Genomic DNA, 22,935 nt, shown 5'->3' on the forward strand with positions numbered 1-22,935 from the left:
TTTCTGCTGGGCCTTTGTGTACGGAAAGCGCACGTGTGGGTTCAGCTGTAGTTGCTTTCAGAGTCTTTCTGGAACACCAGCTGCCGACCATTCCACCTAATGGCTAAGGAGTAGACTACCTGCACTGCAGTCTTGTTGACCGTCCTGATTGGGCCACCCTCCAGCTCCTCTCCACCACTATCCAACCGGATTCAGCCAGCACCACACCGGCAGACTATATATCTGCCACTATGTCATTAGTCTGGGCGGCTGGTATTTGTGAAAAGCCCGCCCTGCTGCCTCTGTGTGTGATCATTTGTTTGCGTTTTGATGAGTTTTGGTCTGTAGGTACTGTATGTGTGGTTGGGCTGGTGGATACCGCAGACCACACTGTAGACACTTGTGGTGAGTGCTACAGACACTGTGGACTTAGTGAAGAAAAATAATTGAGCACAAGGGAAATTATATCAACGCTTTATCTCCTTTGAGTAATGATAATCATCATTTTTGTTAAAATAAGTGCAGAACAATAAAAGCCCCTTGTTTAACTGTACTTTACCCATTGGTTTTTCCTATTTCTTGTAATGATCATTCATTTTCCTGTTTTTTCTGCTCTCTCATCAGATTGATTCCTCTGTCTGCTCTGATATCAACCATGAAGCATTCAGACCAGTGTTTTCCACTTTCACTATGCTGCTGGTGGACATGAGTCTGCCTTTAAATCTGAAGGTAATGAAGAGGATAAATGTACGCTACCATTCAGAAGTTTGGGTTCACTTCGAAATGTCCTTATTTTTGAAAGAAAGGCAGTTTTTTTTTCCAACAAAGATAACAATGAATGAATCATAAATACAGTCTAGACATTGTTAATGTGGTAAATGACTATTCTAGCTGTAAACAGTTGATTTTTAATGGAATATCTCCATAGGGGTACAGAGGAACATTTCCAGCAACCATCACTCCTGTGTTCTAATGCTACATTGTGTTAGCTAATGGTGTTCAAAGGCTTATTGATGATTAGAAAACCCTTGTGCAGTTATGTTAGCACATGAATAAGTGTGAGTTTTCATGGAAAATTGTCCGGGTGACCCCAAAGTGTTGAACGGTAGTGTATGCATTTGATTACTGCAACAATACTGTACAGTTTGTACCTTTTCCGTTTGACATACTTGACATGAAGTTCTGTCACTTTTTTATGTTGAATTTTTTTATGTTGCATTTCTTCTACTTTTCAGAGCCAGGCCTTGTTGGTGTTGCCCTTCTTCACAACTCTCCAAAAGGAGCCACTAGCTGAGCTGCAGAAAGCCCTAGACACTCTGGTAGCTTCTCACTTCCCCATGCAGTCCGATGAGTTTTCCAAAGGCTCCCTTAACCGCAACAACTACATGGACTGTGTCCGTAAGGTAAAGATGAGGCTTTGGGCAGTAAGGAGGATACAAGTTTGATCAGTTTTCTTTGAAGACGCAGCTTCACTTGCCTCCAAGGAGTCTATGTGACTAGTTTTAATTTAACTATGCAAAATTGGTTAACCTAGCAGTTTGCGTAGGGGGTTGTTGTTGTTTTGGATTATCACAGCTACTAACCTGACATTTCTGAATTTTAGTTGCTGGATGCCCTAGAACTTTCTCAGAGTCCACTCCTGCTCAGGCTGCTGGCATTGATTCTGTGTCGAGACAAAAAACACATCATGGAAGAGCAATTCCAAACCTGTTTCCAAAGAATTGCAAAGCGGTCAGTAAAGGCCTTTCATTTGTGGGGGAAAAGTACAGCTACACAGAAAGTTTTTAACTCCGAGACCAGCTATGGCAGTGATTCAGGAGACTCATCCTGCTGTTTGTGTCATTAGGTCAAACAGTGAGCGGCAGCAGCAGCTGCTGTGTACAGTATATGGGGTGATTCAGCAAGGTGACGTTCCGATGAGCTCCATGCTGCAGGCCATGATGGAGAGAGTTCTGCTGCCTCTGGCCTCCCACTGCAGCACCAAGGCCCTGAATGACTTCTTTGTGACAAACATCTGTGACATAATTGCTTTCCTGCTCAGTCGCTTCACCAAGGTGTGACTCTTATTGTTGTTGTATTTGCTAAGTCAGAGGAAGATGCATTTAACACAGAATTGAATTCATTATCTATCACAACACTTTTTAAACCATTTTTACATTGTTTTTTTTTTTAATTTTTATTAATATGATGTAGTTAGCTTTGGCAGTTGCATGCCTTCTTTATTGTCCAAATGCCCGTATTATTTAGGTTTGAGACGAACAAGGAAATAATCAAATGTATTTATTATCTTCAGTCAAGTGAATCGGCGTTTGAGATCCAGCTGCTGAAGAAAAATGGCTGCTACAAACTGATGGAGCTCCTGTATTCACGACTTCCCAAAGAAGAGGTTTACTCGAAGCAGTCCCGCATTAACCAAGCCTACTGTCGTACTGAGAAAACCGAAGGAAATGAGATGTCCAAGACCTTGATCAAGTAGGAATCCTCAACACAGTGGTCATTTTTATTCCTTCATTGTACCATGGACAAATCAGGATTATATGAATTTATTTTGATCAGGTCGTGTTTTGAAGCCTTCACTGAGAACATGGCTGGTGAGACTCAGCTCCTTGAGATCAGGAGACAGTTTCACTGTTCTGCATACAACTGTGCCATCGCTGTAATCAGCTGCGGCTTCAACGAGCCCAAATTCTACCATGGCTTCCTCTTCAGTGAGAAACCAGAGAAGGTACAGCCCTGTTTGCCTTAACACATCCTCTCCAACTCTGCTGTCATTTAATGTTCCAACTTAAATTCCAACTTGCCATGCTGTCTAATCCATGCAAACAGAGAAATAGGGATTGAAGAGGACTTTACTGATTGTTTTTTACCTCATTTTCCAGAATCAGTTCATCCTTGAAAACATCGTTGATGCTGAAAGGACCTACAACTTTCCAATTGAAATTGAGGTATCTAATTATTTGTTAGTTTACCAGTGTAGCTGAGTATTAGATGTGATTTATTCATTAATCTTTTCATAACTGTAGGTGCCCCTTGAGAGAAAGAAGAAATATGTCATGATTCGAAAAGAAGTGAGCGAGGAGAATGGAGGTAATTCAACAGTTTATAGTTTTACGTTACTGCATGTTCTGACTTCACCTCAAATTGGGCAACTTAGCTATTAGACTTCCCTTAGTCTCTTTTAAAAGTTGATATTTGTGATTTATGTTGTGGTTTCCATAGAAGCGCCAGTGTATCTGTCCTCCCAGTCTTACATGGCCGACAGTAGCCTGAGCGAAGAGATGAGTCAGTTTGACTTCTCCACTGGAGTCCAAAGCTTTTCCTTCAGCTCCCAAAACCCAGAGGGACAAAAACGCACTGTTGTGAAAAGAGTGAGTTATTTTTTTTAATCTTTTAAAGTTTTAAAGAGTTTCAATTCTAAAATTGCTTCAGAACTACCGTAACGGTTCATTGGCAGTTTTGAAACAAGTGAATTCTGTTCAGTTTTTTGCGTGTGTTTGTATGAGCAGGAGACAGAAGAGACAAATCCCTCCCATGATGCAATGGTGGATCTAGAAATGGATGAGCTAAACCAGCATGAATGCATGGCGGCCATGACGGCTCTGATTGGACACATGCAGAGGAACAACATAACCCCCAAAGTAGAACAGGTCAGCTCCATCATGTTTTATTTGAGCAACCAAAGTGGCATTCAAGACCAGTTCTTAGATCTGGAAAAATTATTTAAACCCAAATTATAAGAATTTAACCTTTTTCTTCATTGAATATAATCAATTTGTAAATATTTAAGAACTCGTATCGTTCCAAATGCTGTCATTATTTCTCATTTAACAGGGAAATGTGCCCACTGAGCTTCCACCATGGATGAAATTTCTACATGGGAAACTGACAAATCCAGCAACACCTCTGAATATTAGACTGTTCATTTCAAAGCTGATCATCAACACTGAGGAGGTGAATGTCCTCCTATACATTTATTCACTTTCAGTATTCAGTCCTGTATGTGACACCTTATAATCAGTTTTTATTAGGTTCATCTTTTTCTTTGTGGATTTAATCTTTGCTGTTGTGTTTTTCCAGGTTTTTCGGCCGTATGCCAAGCACTGGCTCGGGCCGCTTCTACAGCTCGTTGTCTCTGGAAACAATGGAGGAGAGGGGATCCATTTTATGGTGGTGGATGTTGTGGTTACAGTGCTGTCTTGGACAAGCCTGGCCAGCCCCAAGGTTGGCACTTCCATTAGGAAAGAGGATTCCAACACATGACTCTGAATTATCTGGGATTCAGTTAATTTGGTTAGACATTTGTGGCCAATTGTTGCGACAAGATTTGCATAAATTATACAAAAAAAATACAGCTTTATAATATGAACAGTGTGGGAGAATTTTGAGGTGTCTTTATTCACCATTGTTGCATTTTATTAGGGTCTACAATTATTATCAGGCACTGCTGGGCTGTCACTGGTACCGTATTCTTTATTTCAGGGTAACCCCAGAGATGAAGTCCTCGCCAACCGGCTGTTAGAGTTCCTGATGAAGCACAGCTTTCACTCCAAGAGGCCCGTTTTCCGCCACAACCTGGAGATCATTCGCACCCTGGTAGAGTGCTGGAAAGACTGTCTGCATGTGCCTTACAGGTAGTACTTTAGCACTTTCCTTTTATTTGATACAAGCTCAGGTCAAAGGGCGAGTTTATCCCAGGACACTGTTCTCAAGTCCAAAGAGAAGACAAGCAAGTGGGCCAGATTCACTGTTTAGAGATGATCGGTTGACCACATCAATCTGTTGTCATTACGCAAGTCTGTGATTTACTGGTGAGGAATGTATGGATGAGGATAAATGGTTGTTCTCAACTTATTGTGTCTTGATATTAAAAGGCAAGAAACATGTTAAAACTGTATTTTCCTTTTTACAACATGTAGCTAAGCTGTTCCTTGTTCTTCATCTTTTCCATCATAGTCTGATTTACGAGCGATTTTGTGGCACCGACCCCAACAGCAAAGACAACTCTGTTGGGCTTCAGCTGCTCGGAATCATCCTCGCCAACAACCTCCCTGCTTATGACGCTACATGTGGCATTGAATATGACAGGTAAAACACGTAGTTCAGCTACACTGTACCTCCTCAAAGCTTTTTTTGTTTTAAACAATATGCAAGTTCCGGTGAACAGCCATGAAATGAAACAGATGTGTGTACATGCGTGTTGTCATCTATATACTTCGGTCTTGCAAAACGTCTTAAATTCTATCCGTGTGGCGTGTTTTGTCAGGTACATCCAGTCCCTCACCAACAGCGTGTCATTTGTAAGGTACAAAGACGTCTATTCAGCTGCTGCTGAAGTTATCGGCCTTGTCCTGAAGAGTACAACTGAAATGGGCGCTGTATGAACTTTCTCTTGTTTGGTTGAATTACAGTTATACCTTGTTTATGTCTGTGCATAGCTCAAATAAGGATCTCACGTGGAAAAGAATATTTCTTTTTAAAAGCTAATATTTAGGTGAATTAAGCAGATTTACTTTATATCCTGATCACAAACCCTGTTCATTGTTTTTCCATCTTAAATTCTCAACACGTTGTCCATAAATGTCTCCAACATGTTTTTCTCATTTCTATTTCATGTTTCAGCAACATCAAGAATTTCTCAGTCTTGCTACAACCAAGATAACAAATCTGAAGAAGAAAGAGCTGGATGACAAGTTCATTATATGCTTGAACAAAGTGTCAAAGCACTTTCCTCCATTTATGGATCGGTGAGTTTTTGTTTTTACTGTATTTATTATATTCTAATGTAAATTAAAAGTGCTATTTTTAGTGGGGTGCATTTCTAAAAAATATTTTCTAATCTGTCTAACAGGTTCAGTCTAGTGGTTGAGTTAGTTACCAGCTGCTACAAACTACAGCCTTTTTGTATTTCATTTCAGGTTTGTCAACCATGTGTTCTTCCTGCTGCCAAAGCTGCACGGCATCTTAAAGACTAATTGTTTGGAGTGTGTGCTGAGCCGTGCTGATGTCATTCCAGACATTTTTCTGCAGCTGAAGACCACAGGCTTTGTTCAGATGATGGGCCATAGGTAAGTTGTAACTATTTGCTGTCTCTCTGGGATGTCTTTTTTTTGTTGTTGTTGTTGTCCATCACTTACTCCTTAAAAAATCTGTGAACATTATTGTATTGTACTGAAATCACACCAAACAAATTAAATCATCACTGAAAATACTGATAAAGCCCATTAGCCTAATAATTTTGCAGGAGATGTCCTGACATGTTTTAGTAGAAAAAGTGCCAGAATTCTGTGTCTGATAGCTGCAGATGAATGAAAGAGATCTCACTTATGACTTTTGGATTATATCTGTTATGTGACTCCAAGTTAAGCGTTTACCAACAAACCTGACACATTTTCTTTGTTTTTGATGAATCGGTGTCCCATGAAGTAACAAATACACGACGAACACATTAAGATCAAATCCATGTTTCTACACGTTGCTCTTTTCAGGGATGAAGCCAGACAGAGAGTGTGTCTTGATATCATCCACAAGATTATCGCCCTCCTGACTCCAGTTGAGCTTCAGGAGCTGCTGGGAGCTGTGACAGCCTTCGTGTCTCATCCTTCACCGGTTTGCAGAGAGCGGATGTACGACATCCTCATGTGGATCCTGGACAACTATGGGTGAACATTTTATTCTTCATTTCTCAAACAGATTTTTTCCAGTTTGTCTCATTAACACGACTGCATCATTTATGTGTAATGACTTTAATTATTTTTCTTCAGTGATGAGGAGAGCATGGCAGACAACTCCTCACTGGAGGTTTTGAATGCAGCTAAAGAAGCGCTGCTTCAGGGATTGTCGGAGGAAAATCAAGGCCTTCAGTAAGCACAGCGATACAACTGGTTGTTGAGTTGGTTATTTGAATGCTAACGTTTTATTTTTAATCTAATAATATGCTTTTCTCAAGATGTGTCTGTATTATTTGATTCATGTTTTGCTCATCCTTTTGCCCTTTGTTTTACTTTCTAGTTTAGTGCACTGTACAAAATGTTCTGTTTGCACAGAGCTATTTGAGCTAAAAAGGTCGTCACTTTCCACCGTCTTTTTAGGCTTTATGTTCGTAACTTCTGGAGTCAGGAGAAGCGCCTCCCCACTGCAACTCTTGAGCGAATGTTGATGGTGCTTCGCTCTCTGTACTCCTGTCAAATAGAAAAGTGCTTTTTAAGCTTAGCCACCAATCTGTTACTGGAAATGACCAGCCAGAGTCCTGACTTCAAGCGAAACATGTTTGAGTATCCACTGTCAGAGTGCACATTCCAGGTCAGTGTTTATTTTTCTTCAAGTGAGCAAATTAAGGAGCTAAATCAGGGTTTTTATTTGTATGTTACTGATGTGTCCATTATATTTTTCCACTCTGCAGGACTACGTGATTGATTCCAACTGGCGTTTCAGGAGCACGGTAATGACTCCCATGTTTGTTGAAACCCAAAGCTCTCAAGGCCCTGAGAGTGTGGCAGCATCCCAAGCCGGATCCATGAAGGGGAAACTCAGAGCCACTCAGACGACATTAGAGTTCAGCCAAACGCAAACAGCAGGTGCGGCTGTAATTCGGTATATAAATGTAGAAGCAGCGCTACATTAGAAACTGCTTAAATCACTTTCCTCCACAAGATATTTCAGAAAGAAATGACCGGGGAAATGACTTTTATATGTTAAATGCTACAATTTGCAAGTTAACAGATGTTTTTCCTCCCAGGTCGACGTACGGCATATAACTGGCTGACAGGCAGCAGTGTGGATACGCTGGCAGAATACACACTTGGCTCCGAGTCCATGTCGTCTTTGTTGGTGTTTGATAAGAAAGAGCGGCAAACTGCAGCCAGGAGACCAGTGGGAGAAGGCTTTGGCCTGAGGCGCCTGACCGCATCTACAGATGAGGTGGACAGCCGGACTCGAGGTTCGTCTCAAGGAAACACTCACCTATTCCAAAACCTGAGCAGAGTCTCATAGATGTCTGTGACCTACTATGTGAACAGTTTTCATCGTAAATCAGTCAATTAGGACATTTATGTGAGCTTGAAAAGTGAAATACAAAAGTTAGCTTTAGTATGAAGAAGGTAGTCATTTCACATCTAATAAAATGCAATTAATGCGACTGTTTATATTTTGTATCAACAGCAGAAAATGAGCGACGCAGTAACATCCTCAGACTGAGACGCAGATTTCTCAAGGATCAGGAGAAAGTCAGCTTGCAGTTTGCACAAAAAGAGATCCAACTACAAAGGCAGCAAAAGGTACCAGGATTCAGTCAGTAGCGAGTCGGAGTGATCAGAGTGATTGCCGGGCGTTTCTAACCGTCAGTGGTTCTGCTGGGTGTCCCACAGGAAGAAAAGGCTGATCAAAGGCTGAGAAGAGAGGCTCAGGTGACTCTGTATCGCAACTACAGAGTGGGAGACTTTCCAGACATTCAGATCCCATATAGCAGCCTCATTGCTCCCCTTCAAGCATTAGCACATGTAAGACAGCTGCTGCTTTCTGCACCCGTCCCGAATGGTTTGTTGTGAACGAGACAGAACTCTGATCACCTTTGTTCAATGTTTTGTTTTCTCTGCATGCCACCTTCAGCGGGATCCCATTTTAGCCAAACAGCTGTTCAGCTCCCTTTTTGGTGGGATCCTCCAAGAAATGGAAAAACTACAGAAGCCAGAGGAGAGTGGGAAGATTAAAGAGGAGCTTCGGCACAACTTTAATATGTTCCTGAACAAGAGTACAATCTGCTTCCCGCCGTTTATCGCATGTGTGCAGGTAGGAGACTGTTTTAATGAGTAAGTCTTGATTGAATACATTATAGTGATACATTATAACTCTTCATGAGTCCTCCGCATTACCCTATTTTTGATGTTGTGCTGTAATATTTGTATTGTTTGTGTTAATAATGTGCTGGATATTTTGTTAGGATATGTGCTACCAGCATCAGGAGCTGCAGCAGATCAGTCCAGCAGCCATCAGCTCCACTTGCCTGATGAGCCTCCAGCAGCCGTCGGGCATCCTGCTGCTGGAAGAAGGCCTGCTGCATGCCAGTGACCCAGAGGAACGTCCGGCCAAGCGGTCACGAGGACGCAAAGAGATCCCTCCAGACACCAATAAATGGATCCACCTTGCAAGGTATTGCAGTAATACTGCCTCTATCATCACTAACCTGTAGCTGAGTGTACATATTAACATCAAGTACTGAAACAAAGAATATTTTGACACTTAAACCATTTTTTTCTTAGTGGATAAACAAATCTCCACCTAAATTACATTTATTCAACAGAATTCTAGCACAAACACAATTTTCCATCTACACATTCCACACAAGTTTAGGGTGCAATTCAAAATAACGACAACAAGTGTTGGACATCCAGTGTTGACACTCCTAAAGATTAGAGACAGTGTTTTAGTATTTAGTTTACTGCTTAACATCTGGAAATGAAATTGTTGTGACTCAGTCTGCCTGCTAATGGCCAGTAATCATCAGGCAGTTTTGTCAAACATGGAGTCAAAAATCAATTCTGGATCAAAAGTTGGAATCATCAAAAAGGTCTTGAAGCAGTCCCAGCAGTCTAATGCGAATGTTTAGTCAGTACAAGGTGTAAGAACAAACATGAGCAAAATCTCAAGATTTTAAGTGACTACACAAAGCGTTACATCATCGTATATACCCATGCAAACTTCTTCTAAACACACCTCTTCTGTTCTGGAAAGCCACAGCCCATTGTTTTAAGACTCAGTCAGTATGTATATGTGTCAAAGTTTTTTTTTTTTTGTTTCTGCTTAGCTCAGTGTGGCATAGGTTTCAACTCATGAGTGCAGACAAAACAGGCCATGAGCTTCAGGTCTTAGTGCCTTATATGGGTTCCGTGGGCTTCTGTTGTGTTGCCACTTTCCACAGGATTATTTGGTGTGTACTTAAGTTCAGTTGACACATTAGGTTTTCCAGTCTTATCATTGTTTGTACTAGAACCTGATTTACACATTCTATTCGTGTAATTTTAACATTTGTTCAGTCTTAAAATGCCACATCAAAATCAGCCAGTTTCTGTAATATCTGTGGTGAAAAGTTTGCTCCATGTTCTCACCAGGAAATCACACAATGGAGCACTGACAAACATTTTTTTTTCTTCAAGGCATCCTATAGTTGCTTAGACGGATTTAACTCGGTGCTTGTGTATGGTTATTCTAATGAACTCTATTTTTCTCCTGGGCAAAGTATTCTAAGTTTAGTTCCACTTTTTTTTGGCAGATTTATTTTCAGTTTCCATCTAAAATGCCTGCTCCATCTACATCACCATAGTAGAAATAGTGTCTGCATTAGCTGTGCAGACCGTTCATCTTTGGAGAACTATAGATGCTTCTCAGGTCCAGTACTAAATGTCCTGCTGGTTTCCTCTGCTCTGCAGGCTTTACAGATCTTTGGAGGATTATGATGTTGTGCGTGGCATCTTTGGTGGAAAAGTCGGGACCAAGTCCATCACCTGCACTGCTCTTCAGGCTGAAGCCAGCACCGACTTTGCAGAAGCTGTGAAGCTTTACAATGAGGTGTGTATGTTGTGGGTTTCTCTTGTTACCGTAGAAGCCGCTGGTTGAATCCCTTTGTGCATGTAAGGAAATGTAGTGAAGAATAATAATTAAGAAATGTAGTGTTGTGTTTAGGCAGCATGTCAGTGTACATCGATTGGTGCAGTTTTACCAGATTGCTTGCTGTGTGTAGCACTGAAGTGTGAACTGTCTTCCATACTGGCAGGCTCTGAACACTGAGAGCTGGCCTGATGGTGAACCCACTGATTCGGAAAAGGACTTCTGGGAAATTGCAGCTATGGAAGCCTACAACCATCTGACAGAGTGGAAGTCTCTGCAGTACTGTTCCACTGTGTACATCGATGAAAACTCCCCACCCAACCTGGAGAAGATGTGGTCAGAGCCTCTCTACCAGGTAACAGATGGGACATTTGACAGTCAGCCATGTTGTGTTCTCCTTGTCTTGTTGGGCAAACAGAAATAAAAACCTACTTCTTGTTTATTCTCAACTCTTAACTCATCCTTAGTAATGCAATACAGCTGTGGTCATTTTAGCTTAGATGTGAACAGAATAACAAAACAATTATGTATCTGAAACTGAAATGCAGTTTGCATTGCATGGTGAAATGTTGGACTTTTTCAAATTCTGCTAATGAGTAGGTGTTGAGTCCGTGCATTTGAGCTGTAATTCTTTGCTCATGTGGGATTTTTCCATGTGTGTTAGGACATGTACCTGCAGCACATGATCCGCAGCATGTTGAAGCAGCTGCAACTTGGTGAGAGGGACCAAACCCTCCTCAGCTTCATCGACAAAGCCATGATGGTGGAGGAGCGCAAAAAGCTGCTGGAGAGTCGCTACAGCCAGGAGCTCAGCTTGCTCTACATCCTGCAGGAGGACTACGACCGCGCCAAATACTACACCAACTACGCCATGCAGCTCTTTATGGAGGTTTGCCTTTGATTGTTCTTTGACTATTATCTGTTAAGTTTCAAAATAACAAAGACGATTATTCAATCATTCTCACTTTAAATGTAAAAAGACAATGACATGCACTGCCAATCAAAAGTTTGGGATCACTTAGAAATGTCATTATTTTTGAAAGAAAAGCATTTTTTTTAAAATAAGCTATCATTAAATGAATCCTAAATCCAGTCTAGACATTGATAATGTGGTAAATGACTACGTATTCTAGCTGGAAACAGCAGCTTTTTAATGGAATATCTTCTCATGCTACATGGTGTTAGCTGATGGTGTTGAAGGGCTAATTGATGATTAGAAAACTCTTGTGCACTTATGTTAGCACATGAATAAAAATGAGTTTTCATGGAAAACACAAAATTGCCTGGGTGACCCCAAACTTTTGACTGGTGGTGTACGTATACTGAATGTACAATTTATATTAGGGCTGTCATGACACCGTATTTTGATGTGATTATTGTGGCCAAACAGTTAAGTCTATAGAAAAATGACAGCAAAAGTTGTTTTTTTTCCCCCAGTGCAGGTAGAGTGTTTCATTCTTTTCTGGCATCTCTTTCAACAAGATTTTACACTAGCCACAGACTGTGGTTTTTACTAACTAGCTACTGTCTTCTTGTTTTTTCCATTTTATGGTGATTAGCAAGAAGGTGCAATACTGTCTGCTACTATATGAAAGTGTCATCTAAATGGTTACAAGCACTTGATTTTTTTTTTTTTTACTGTATTACCATTTTTGATGATTTTGATTATACCAGGATTTAAATTTTTAGATGTCAGGGTTGTTGTCAGTATGGGAATATCAGGACACCTCTAATTACTCCATCAGCAAAAACAGCGGAGTTGTGTGACGATCTGCGTACATTTGTTGATGAGCAACGCTCGTGAAAAACAGACTAATGGGTTTGGATGAAAGTTTCAAAGAAGTTCAGAAATGGCACAAGGACCACCTTGTTAGATCTTGGCAGTGATGCAGCTTATCGTCTGAATCCACCGATTTGTTGAAAGTTTCTGTATCATTGCAAGATAGCGGCATGGTGTCCCCGTAACCATGACAACAAGTGAACACTACATCAGCTGCCTGCTGATGATCACATGATTGTGATCGTACTACAAATCCACCACTGCAGACTTGTTGGGACTTCTCCGTTGGAAATGATACAAGGAACAATTGAATAAATGAGCAAAATTGTGTGTATCTGGATGCAGCAACAGCATGAATTCAATGTGTTTGCCTCATACAGAGTTACTCCAGTGTGGACACGCTGCTGACTCAAAGTCGGTTGACCATTCTGCAGTCAGTGCAGGCCTTAACTGAGATCCAGGACTTCCTGTTCTTCATAAAAGGAGAGGGTGTGTAAATACTCTTGTTTAAACTCAAAGAATAAATATGTGTATAATAACAGTCATTTAATATGAATAATGAATCGTTAACTGCAGCTTTCTTTAAAACTTTGAGTAAAACAATATTTTTGTCCCACGTACAAATGTTGTAACTTTTGTCATGAATCATATTTTAGTCTCTTTGAGCTCCGTCAAACGCCTCATCAGATTGTGGACTGAGCGGTACCCTGATGCTAAAGTGGATCCAGTGAACGTATGGGATGACATCATTACATCTCGGTAAGAGGAACAGAATTAAAGACTTTCTTTACAAATCTAAGCTATTTAATAACCTGACACCGCTTCATATTTATTCTCTTTGATTCAGATGTTTCTTTTTGGACAAGATCCGGGAGAAACTAAGAGTTAACGCTCCCAGTGACAGTATGGAGGTGGAGGGTTCAGAAGGCCCAGCAGGTGACATCGAGACGTTAGTAAATGAATGCAAGTTCAGCATGAAGGTGCACATGGCCGACAGCGCATGGAAGCAGGTGAAGAAATCTGAAAAGACAAAGTGTGGAGGTAGTCGTTTCTGTTCTGTCACGTGGTAACCTGTCAGACTCATCTTCTATTGAAAATGCTGTTTCCAGAATAACTTTCCTGTTGCCACCAAGCTGTTAAAGGAACTTCACAAAGAGGCCAAAACGAACAGAGGCTGGTTGCTGCGGTGGGTCCACAGTTTTACCAGCTACACCCACAAACGCAGCCAGACCCATGGCCCTGTGGAGCAGATCAGCACGGTGCTGAAGACTGTCCCACTCCTGGGTAAGACGGGAAAAGAGCTCTTCAAAAGTGTCGAGCATTCACGTATTAAACGCATAAAGAGAACAAGTTACCAAATAAAGTCAATGAAAATTCGGCTTCACCTGCGTTTTGCCTGTTGAAATGTTTCACGTCGTCTCTTTTATTCTGCAGAGGACATTCAGGCCGACTGTCAGAGTGCCACAGCTAAAGTCTTCAGATACCAAAAAATACTTCAGGGTACATCTTTCCACATGTTGGCCACAGCTGTAAGCAGAAGCCCCTCAGTCCTGGGAACTGTTGACGCTGAGAAAGCAGAGAGAGTTGTTAAACTCTCTGGAGCTGCTTGGCCCAATAAAAATCCAAAGGTACTCAACTTATGTTTTAGTCTTTGCTGTTCACTAATTTATCAAAAATGCTGTGCAGTCTGAAGAAGGTAAAAATGTTGCTTTTTAAATTGCTTTTTGGTTATTTCAATAAGAAACGTGGATGATGGCTGTACATCAGAGGTGGTAAAGTGCCTTACATGATGATATATGTCCTGCTAACGCTGCTTTGTAGAAATTCTAAATATAGGTGTCATTAATCAGCTGGAAGAGATTCCAGACTCTCAAGGAAAGATAAAGTGAGTGTAGCTGGTGGATGAATGTATGGATCGGCCATTGTATCGCAAAAATGTGTTTTTCTCCCTGCAGGAGGTGGAAGTGGGTTTGCACCTCCAAGCGTTAAAGTTGCTGTGTGAAGGAACCAGAAAGGCCGATGAGGAGCTTCAGTCTTACACTCAGGACTGTGTGGAGACCAGCAGCATCGTAGAGACGTACATGGCTTTGGCTAACTTCTGTGATAAACGGCTACGAGAGGAGGAGCAGAACGATACTGGTGAGTTAACCATACAGACTAATGGGACAGCTTTGTTCAACACTTAATTGGGATTTACCACTGAAATGCAGAATACGTTGTTGGAAATGTATAAACCGATTGCAATTTAAGCTCCAGCACTTCTGTATGAATGAATGAAAGCTGCTTACAGAGGACGTTCACTTGTTTTAACTGCAGCTCCAGTGACCTGACTTGTATCTGGGATTTCCCTCCCTCAAGTTTAGGAAACAACTTTCACACTCATGTCGTCTTACTACTGTTTTTCCTCATATTGTGCTGTTTAATATTTTGATTTGCAATTATTCATATATATTGTGATATTGCAGTTTATGTAGGAATTAGTTTTGAAGATGTAGAAAATGAACGATCTGAATATGGTCAAATAGAACAAAAACATCATAAATGAATAAACATTAAATACATTTTCTCATTTTTATTCCACTTGTGCTTTCTTCTAATCCGCTTTTCACGTATTCAAGTGTGCTGAAACCTTAATAGATAAAATATTTAAAAAAGTCCAGTTTCATATGAATGCAGTACCTGAACAGTCAGTGTATTTATAACATTGATGTAAATGAGGCTGCTAATACTCACAGATTTTAAACACTATCTTGTAATGGACAACGGAAATCTTTGTATTTGTTTGAGTATCTCATAGAATCAAAAAGGTGCACTTTAGCTGATTGCTTCCACTGTTTGTGTTTGGTTACAGAAAGCCAGTTCCCAGACTTCCTGGTGCTGCCTGTTCATGTGGTGGAGAGCATGTTGAAAGCACTCAAGATGAACTCTGAGGAGGCTCGACTCAAGTTCCCACGTCTGCTCCAGATCATTGAGTTGTACCCGTCCGAGACGCTGGACCTCATGACTAAAGAGGTCAGTTTGTTAACATTTGCACTAATTAAATAATTTTCATCTGACCGAAAAGTTGTTTTGATTTACACAGCATATTCTTTGTTTTTGAACTGGTGTTTCTGGAAATTTACTGTAATCATTGCCAGCATGTATTAGTTTGTTACGTGTGTTTAGTTTGATTAGCAGGAAAATTGTCTGTAGTGGTATTTATTTCTAATGAAAATGCAGTGAAAATAATCAAACCACTTTGGAGCTTTGGAAGTAAAATTCTACATCAGTGCTGCCATAAGGAGTCTTTCGTTTTATTTGATGCTGTGTCCTATCGTTTAAGTGTGCTTCAGGTTTGAACAGTGATGGCCTCTGTCTGTATTTAGATGATGTCAGTTCCCTGCTGGATGCTGATCAGCTGGATCAGTCAAATGGTTGCCCTGCTGGACAAGCCGGAGGCGGTGGCGGTGCAGCACTGCGTTGGGCAGATAGCAGAGTGCTACCCTCAGGCACTGGTTTACGCTCTCATGATCAGCAGCGAGAGTTACCAGTTCGAGGACTCTGTTACAGGACACCAGCAGCAGGAGTTTGTCAACAGGTAATCTACCTGATCTTTAGTTCTGGGGAACAAAGAAAAAGTAGCAGATTAAGGTATTAAAAGTAGAGTGTTCACAGAGCCTCTGTTGAGTTCTCTATTATGTGTACAGGCTCATGAGCATGCTGGATCAGGGAGGAGCTGTGAAGAACTTTGTGGACGCACTGCAGCAGCTCACAAACCCTGACATGATTTTTAAGGTAATGAGTGCCAAGTTCTAACCAACATGCAGGTGACGTGTTGGGTAAATTGATTAGCCTGATAGTGATTATATTTCATTTGTTCTGTGCAGGATTGGTGGGATGGTGTGAAGAGTGAGCTGGAAAAACCAAGTTTTGACAAGAAGCAGATGGGCAACATGTACAACGAGATGCACTCTTCACTCGCGGATCGTAGCGCCAAAGGCCACGGAATGTTTCGCAAGAAGTTCATTCAAGTTAGTCATTTGTTTTTGTTGCTGTTTTTAAATCTATAGTCACCTTCAATTATTTTTAAATTCCATATGTAAAACTCCAGGACATTTTTGATCCGCACATTTCTGTATATGTACACTTAAGTTAAAGTAATCATGCACCAAGAATTAACCCGTTTAATCCCAAATTTTTCCCTGAAAAATAAGTGCAGGCAGGAAGTAGAGGCCTAGTCATGTAACCATTCACACTAGTTACAGGACATTGATGCAATTTATAGGAGACAACCTTTTCTTTGATTTTAAAACTTTCATTAGCTGTCCAAAGCCAAAACAACACTTTTAGAGGATAAAAATTAAAAGAAAACGAGCGGCAACAATTGTTGCCAGTGGGATTAAACGGGTTAAACTAATCACCCAGTGCTTCAAACAAAACTGCTTCACTTACATTCCAGAGGATGTTTGTGGTGACCGGCCTTATAGAGTGTGATCTGACAGAACGTAGGAAAATACTTATATATTCTATATTTATACTTCACTTTACTGCTAAATTTGTAGCAGTGGTCATAGCAGTCTCCTTGAAAAATGACAATATTTCACTCAACACTGAACAAGATGCCGCTCCTAACACACAAAGTATCACTTTGTGTTCTGTTATTATGGTGTTCATTCCAGAAATTTTCTAAAGATGTGGAGAAACTGCTGGGAACTAATGGTAGCAAGCTGTTTGAGAAGAGGAAAGACAAAAGCTTTGTGCGGCGGGTGGATGATCTGGCAGCATCCATGCGTGGATTTCAGAAGGAACCGGGGAACCTGAAGGAATACTCTCCCTGGCTGAGCGGATTTAAAGCAGACGCATTCAGCAATGAGCTGGAGATCCCAGGTCAGTAGGTAGACACATCACTGTATTGATGTTTTCATTTTGTCTGTGGTTATGAGGCGTTTCTAGTTTTTGTGTTGTATTTAATGGCCTGTGATGAAGAGAACTTAAATCTTTAACCTTTTGAAAAAAAAAAACAAACAGCGTGTTTTCTTTCCTCTCGTTGTAGGACAGTATGACGGCAGATCTAAACCACTACCAGAGTATCATGCAAAGATAACTGGCTTTGATGAAAGGGTATGCTTCTGTCTATTTCAGTGTAAAACAGGACAAGTTAAAAGGCCTGTTGTCATCCAGTGTGTCAGTGTGAAATCCCTTCCGGGGCTGGCCAGTAAGTTGTTGTAAATTTGTGTCCTGCAGGTAAAGGTGATGTCTTCCATTCGTCGTCCCAAGCGTCTAATCATCCGTGGAGACGATGAGCGGGACCATCCGTTTCTGGTGAAGGGTGGGGAGGACCTCCGCCAGGACCAGCGCATTGAGCAGCTGTTTGGTGTCATGAACATTCTGCTGAGCCACGACACGTCCTGCACACACAGAGGACTGCAGCTCCGCACCTATCAAGTCATTCCAATCAGCACCAGGTACGACGTCTGCCCATGTCTCTGCACTTACAGTTAAAATGGTTGCAAATATTGATTGTGGTGGTTGAAGTAGTGTTTGATCAAACTTTGATAGTGATGCAAAATATGACACAACTCAGACCAATGTTATCATGGAGCAAAACTGTCTAGAAGCTGCATTCATTTTGTTTACAGAATTGGTCTAATTGAATGGATGGAAAATACCTGCACTCTGAAAGAATTCCTGTACAACACAATGAGTGACGAGGAACAGCAAAAGGCAGTGAGGTACAGTGTGAACATTTCACTCGTCTACCTGGGATGTTGATGAAATGTCATCTTTCCTGCAACAGAAAGCTTGCTGTGCTCTTAAAAGTTCAGTTCTGTAGAGTTAGAAATCTGATTGCTTTGTTCCAGATACACTACCGTTCAAAAGTTTAGGGTCACTTAGAAATGACCTTTGAGTGAAGGTTTTTTCAAAGAAGATAACATTAAATGAATCATAAATCTAGACATTGTTAATGTGGTAGATGGCTATTCTAGCTGGAAGCGGTTGATTTTTAATGGAATATCTCCATAGGGGTACAGAGGAACATTTCCTGCAACCATCACTCCTGTGTTCTAATGCTACATTGTGTTAGCTAATGGTGTTGAAAGGCTCATTGATAATTTGAAAACTCTTGTGCAATTATGTTAGCACATGAATAAAAGTGTGAATTTTCATCGAAAACATGAAAATGTTGTGGTGACCCCAAACTTTTGAACAGTAGTGTTATATACAGGCAGCTTTTTAGATCTTGGCTTTCCAATTTCAGGGAAAAAATAATCAAATATTGCACGCTGTCAGAACAAGAACAAGTATCTGATTACTTAAGTTGTTATTGTAATAAAAACAATGTGGTATAGAATTAGTGTGCTTAGCGTAGTGCAATACAGTGTAGTCATATTTGTCTTTTTTTATCAGCGATAGCAGTGATGTCTTTCTCTTTAAGGTCTCCTGATGTCTACAACAAATGGCTCTCAACCTTTGGTCCGAAACAGGACACCCCTTGTATCGCACTGTATGCCTGGGCTTATAAGTAAGTCAACTGAGTTTAAAAGAACCGATTCAAATAAATGTTATCTGAAATCACATTTTTGATTGTCTTTTTTTAAATTTAGACATTTAGGTGGAAAAAAAAAGTCTTATCAGATATGAAATGTCAGACAGCTCACACTTTCTTCTTTACCAGGAAAGCAAAACGTGCTGATACGGTCAACAACTTCATAAGAGTGATGCAGCAAGTGCCCAGTGATCTGCTGAAGTAAGTTCAGTAGCTGTACAGCATAATTGCTTGTAAAGGCTTAAGGTTGCAATAAAACCTTTCCTTCTCCTTTTTCATTTCTAGGAGAGCTTTTCTGAAGATGTGCAACGGCCCCGAGGCCTTCCTGTCTTTGCGATCCCACTTCATCAGCTCTCATGCTCTGCTTTGTGTGAGCCACTGGATTCTCGGCATCGGAGACCGCCATCTGTCCAACTTCATGATCAACATGGAAACAGGAGGCATGGTCGGCATCGACTTTGGTCATGCATTTGGTTCAGCCACACAGGTTAGTCGAGTGAAGACATTGCATTTTGATCATCATTTATTGCAATAGCAACAACTAGCATCCGTATGAGGACTCTCAGCTGTTACATTCTACCAGTTCTGATGCACGGATGTGAATCTTGGAACATAAATAATAAAATGTCCAACAAAATCTCTGCAGCAGAAATGTGGTTTTACAAATGCTACATATATCTTGTATGGCTAGAAAAAGCGATGAAGATGTTTTAAAACTACTAACACAAATTATGCGCTATTGAACAAAAATAGGGACCAACAAGCAACATTTGTTGGACACAACATAAGGAAAGAAACCCTGGAATATACTGTCACACAACTGGAAAAATTAATGGGAAGGGAGAGGACGAGGCAGACAGAATGAAAATGATGGATGGACTGACATCATGGCTACACATGGAAAGGGCAACAGTCACAATTCAGAAAGCAAAAGATGGAATTAGATGAAGAGAAATGATTGCCTACACTGAAGAACATGGCACTTGTTGATTTAATACAAAACCCAAGAAATATGACATGTCGGCCTCTCACAGATACATCAGTATTGATGTACATGTTGTTCAGTATGCAAACTATTGGAACTTTTTTTCAGAACATAATGAAGAAATAGATGCTAGGAGTAGCTTAGAACTTGTCATTACATAGTTTGTCCAGCAGAGGGGCTCCAACTCCATTGTGCTTGAACAGCCTGCAGTACATGTAGCAGAGTTTATATCACAGCTGAGCAGACAATGTTGCAGAGTCAGTGTCCTCACTTTAAGTCACCATGGAGTAATGCAGTAATGAAAAGTTAGTGAAAACTTAAACAACAATAGCCCCGTTTTCAATATAACCTTAACATATGAGCAGGGCTGCACAGTGCTATAGTGCTTAGCACTTTTGCCTTGCAGCAAGAAGATCCCTGGTTCAAATCTCGGCCTGGGATCTTTCTGCATGGAGTTTGCATGTTCTCCCTGTGTATGCGTGGCTTTTCACCGGGTACTCCGGCTTCCTCCCACAGTCCAAAAATATGCTGAGGTTAATTGATAACTCTAAATTACCCGTAGGTGTGAATGTGAGTGTGATTGTTTGTCTGTATATGTAGCCCTGTGACAGACTGGTGACCTGTCCAGGGTGTCCCCTGCCTTCCCCTGAGTCAGCTGGGATAGGCTCCAGCACCCCCCGCGACCCTAGTGAGGATAAAGCGGTATATAGAGAATGGATGGATACTGTGAGCATATATAAGAAGAATACCAAACTATCGATATCTGAATTTTTAATACCCCAATTGTCAACACTGGGCCCCAAAATCCAGCATCAGTTGGACTCTTAATGTGTAATTTGATTCTTGTGACAATTTTAACTGTCTGCATGACACTTCTAGATGTGTTGACTGTTGTTTTTGTGATCAAGTCTTTTGTAAAATTCTATTTATATATCCTAAAAATCAAAAGGAAGACAGATAAATTATACATTTTAGTCTGTCAGTCATTTTAATTTGGTTCAACAACTGTTCAGTCAAAGCAAAATCTAATAACAAAATAAATACAATAAAATGTAATCTGACGAACAACAAGTGGTCACATTTATGCTATTTTGGGATGGAACACTTCAGCAGTTCCAAAACCATATATAATAATAAAAAAAAGATCATGAATACACAGAAACTGTACAATAAACATAATATATAATTTCAATTGTTGGTCATTCAGTGTTTCCTGTGTTTTAAGAAACCAACATAAATAGCAGAAAACCAGTTTGGCTGTGGGATTCCATCTGTTTTAATGCAAATCAGGTTTGAAACTAAAGACCATCACCTGTTTAAATAAAATCTTTCTGTGCTACCTTGTTTCCTCACAGTTCCTCCCTGTACCTGAGCTCATGCCTTTCCGGCTGACCCGGCAGTTTGTGAATTTAATGCAGCCGCTGAAGGAGTCCGGTTTAATCCAGAGCATCATGGTTCACTCTCTGCGAGCCTACAGGGCCGAGCCGGACCTTCTGCTGAACACCATGGACGTGTTCGTCAAGGAGCCCTCGCTGGACTGGAAGGTGACCATTTAGGCTGTCTTGTCACCAAACAATTTCTAGTCAGATAATTTGACAATCACAGAATGTGTTTACATGTGAACTTGTAGCCTGATTTTTGAGCCTTTTCCTGGGTTTGTTCTCATCCAGATTTGATATGTATGCGAAACATTTATATTCCTGTATACGTAATAAAACAGTATTCTGGTTTTTGGTGATGCCTTTGCACTGCTATTGGTAGGATGCATAGCTTTGTCTGTTTCAAACTGCAATACAACTGACTTGTTGTTGATATTATACAGAACTTTGAGATGAAACAGATGAAGAAAGGAGGCACGTGGACTGAGAGCGTCAACACCAAAGAAATCAACTGGTATCCTTTACAGAAGGTGAACTTTGCCAGAAGAAAGCTAGAAGGAGCAAATCCAGCTGCCATAACCAGGTATATCATCAAATCGTGGCCTGCTGTATAGGCTTTTATTAATGTCAGACTGTGCTCAGAGTTTCTTTCTCTTGTAGCTTGTATCACTGAATACCATTATTGTGGATGTAATGATGGAAAGCTGCTTTTGTGATAGTGTTCAGTTGATTATAGTTCAAATTGTTTCCAAACTATTATTACCCTCATCCTCCATGTTGTTTTCCAAATTATGCTCAAGAGGCTTTTTTGATGCTATTAATTTTTGGCTTAAACTGTAAAAAAAGTGGAGACTTCATTCCAAAATACTGTAACTGCTCTTACAGCCGTATAATGTTTGCTGCATTTCACTTGTGTGTAACTGGATGTTGGTTTGTTGTCAGTGAGGAGCTGAAGCTGGGCTTTGAGAAGGACGGAGCCTTCGCAGGGATGCAGGCTGTGGCTTTGGGGACTGAAGAGCACAACATCAGAGCGAAGCTTCCAGCGGCAGGTCTGTCAGTGGAGAAGCAGGTGGACTGTCTGCTTGACCAAGCCATGGACCCAAATGTTCTTGGTAGAGTTTGGGTGGGATGGGAACCGTGGATCTGATCCTTTTATATGTGAAGTTTTTCTACATATTCGCAGTAATTGGTAAATTAGGAAAAATGTGAAGGAAAGAAAGCATGTTTCTAACGTTTTATGGTCTTAAAGTTCCAGTAATGTCAAATGTTGTTTTTTTTTTTTTTTTTCACCTGTTGCCTCCAGCTTTGTGCTATCTGGTGCATACGGTTCACTCTTTTGTAGCTTTAGATAAATATTCATGTTAGGTAATGCTGTCTAAAGAGGTTGGTATAGTTATGAAGTCTCTGAAAATGTTTCATGAGTGTTTAATAAATAAAATAAAAATAAATAAATAAAATGTTATGAATTTGTGCATTTGCCTTTAATAGAGTCCAGCTGTGTGATCTAATTGAACAAATGAGACTAGATAAGGATGTATTAATAGAAAACCATACAACCTTTATCAGCTCATTTCTGGTCATATAAAGTCAGAGAAACGTCTGCCAGTGTGATTTCTGTCAATTAATGTGACTTTGATCACCAATTCGATAGGGCTGGTCCCGAATATCCGAGTATCCAAACATTCGG

At 40.6% G+C, this 22,935-nt stretch overlaps 1 protein-coding gene across 1 annotated transcript in view; it reads left to right on the plus strand.

Annotated features, from left to right (window-relative positions):
• prkdc (protein kinase, DNA-activated, catalytic subunit) overlaps nucleotides 1–22,710 on the plus strand; it is a 40,661-nt gene extending 17,951 nt beyond the window's left edge. The window contains exons 38-86 of the mRNA XM_022189538.2: nucleotides 604–708; nucleotides 1,215–1,382; nucleotides 1,583–1,710; nucleotides 1,826–2,033; nucleotides 2,273–2,451; nucleotides 2,536–2,704; nucleotides 2,859–2,924; nucleotides 3,003–3,066; nucleotides 3,199–3,347; nucleotides 3,486–3,626; nucleotides 3,811–3,930; nucleotides 4,057–4,200; nucleotides 4,459–4,610; nucleotides 4,933–5,064; nucleotides 5,243–5,354; nucleotides 5,599–5,723; nucleotides 5,895–6,044; nucleotides 6,465–6,638; nucleotides 6,741–6,839; nucleotides 7,068–7,278; nucleotides 7,379–7,553; nucleotides 7,715–7,915; nucleotides 8,137–8,252; nucleotides 8,343–8,474; nucleotides 8,584–8,763; nucleotides 8,915–9,123; nucleotides 10,401–10,539; nucleotides 10,745–10,933; nucleotides 11,243–11,467; nucleotides 12,739–12,847; nucleotides 13,015–13,117; nucleotides 13,206–13,368; nucleotides 13,468–13,642; nucleotides 13,793–13,986; nucleotides 14,314–14,497; nucleotides 15,210–15,370; nucleotides 15,724–15,935; nucleotides 16,045–16,132; nucleotides 16,225–16,368; nucleotides 17,017–17,224; nucleotides 17,391–17,458; nucleotides 17,582–17,802; nucleotides 17,977–18,069; nucleotides 18,774–18,860; nucleotides 19,014–19,085; nucleotides 19,170–19,371; nucleotides 21,225–21,413; nucleotides 21,692–21,831; nucleotides 22,191–22,710. Coding sequence (XP_022045230.2) covers nucleotides 604–708; nucleotides 1,215–1,382; nucleotides 1,583–1,710; nucleotides 1,826–2,033; nucleotides 2,273–2,451; nucleotides 2,536–2,704; nucleotides 2,859–2,924; nucleotides 3,003–3,066; nucleotides 3,199–3,347; nucleotides 3,486–3,626; nucleotides 3,811–3,930; nucleotides 4,057–4,200; nucleotides 4,459–4,610; nucleotides 4,933–5,064; nucleotides 5,243–5,354; nucleotides 5,599–5,723; nucleotides 5,895–6,044; nucleotides 6,465–6,638; nucleotides 6,741–6,839; nucleotides 7,068–7,278; nucleotides 7,379–7,553; nucleotides 7,715–7,915; nucleotides 8,137–8,252; nucleotides 8,343–8,474; nucleotides 8,584–8,763; nucleotides 8,915–9,123; nucleotides 10,401–10,539; nucleotides 10,745–10,933; nucleotides 11,243–11,467; nucleotides 12,739–12,847; nucleotides 13,015–13,117; nucleotides 13,206–13,368; nucleotides 13,468–13,642; nucleotides 13,793–13,986; nucleotides 14,314–14,497; nucleotides 15,210–15,370; nucleotides 15,724–15,935; nucleotides 16,045–16,132; nucleotides 16,225–16,368; nucleotides 17,017–17,224; nucleotides 17,391–17,458; nucleotides 17,582–17,802; nucleotides 17,977–18,069; nucleotides 18,774–18,860; nucleotides 19,014–19,085; nucleotides 19,170–19,371; nucleotides 21,225–21,413; nucleotides 21,692–21,831; nucleotides 22,191–22,395 — 7,380 coding nt within the window. The 3' untranslated portion in view covers nucleotides 22,396–22,710. The remainder of the gene's footprint in view (nucleotides 1–603; nucleotides 709–1,214; nucleotides 1,383–1,582; nucleotides 1,711–1,825; nucleotides 2,034–2,272; nucleotides 2,452–2,535; nucleotides 2,705–2,858; nucleotides 2,925–3,002; nucleotides 3,067–3,198; nucleotides 3,348–3,485; nucleotides 3,627–3,810; nucleotides 3,931–4,056; nucleotides 4,201–4,458; nucleotides 4,611–4,932; nucleotides 5,065–5,242; nucleotides 5,355–5,598; nucleotides 5,724–5,894; nucleotides 6,045–6,464; nucleotides 6,639–6,740; nucleotides 6,840–7,067; nucleotides 7,279–7,378; nucleotides 7,554–7,714; nucleotides 7,916–8,136; nucleotides 8,253–8,342; nucleotides 8,475–8,583; nucleotides 8,764–8,914; nucleotides 9,124–10,400; nucleotides 10,540–10,744; nucleotides 10,934–11,242; nucleotides 11,468–12,738; nucleotides 12,848–13,014; nucleotides 13,118–13,205; nucleotides 13,369–13,467; nucleotides 13,643–13,792; nucleotides 13,987–14,313; nucleotides 14,498–15,209; nucleotides 15,371–15,723; nucleotides 15,936–16,044; nucleotides 16,133–16,224; nucleotides 16,369–17,016; nucleotides 17,225–17,390; nucleotides 17,459–17,581; nucleotides 17,803–17,976; nucleotides 18,070–18,773; nucleotides 18,861–19,013; nucleotides 19,086–19,169; nucleotides 19,372–21,224; nucleotides 21,414–21,691; nucleotides 21,832–22,190) is intronic.
• The last annotated feature ends 225 nt before the right edge of the window (nucleotides 22,711–22,935 follow it).

This window comes from Acanthochromis polyacanthus, chromosome 10 (assembly GCF_021347895.1).
Source record: "Acanthochromis polyacanthus isolate Apoly-LR-REF ecotype Palm Island chromosome 10, KAUST_Apoly_ChrSc, whole genome shotgun sequence".
Lineage (NCBI taxonomy): Eukaryota > Metazoa > Chordata > Actinopteri > Pomacentridae > Acanthochromis > Acanthochromis polyacanthus.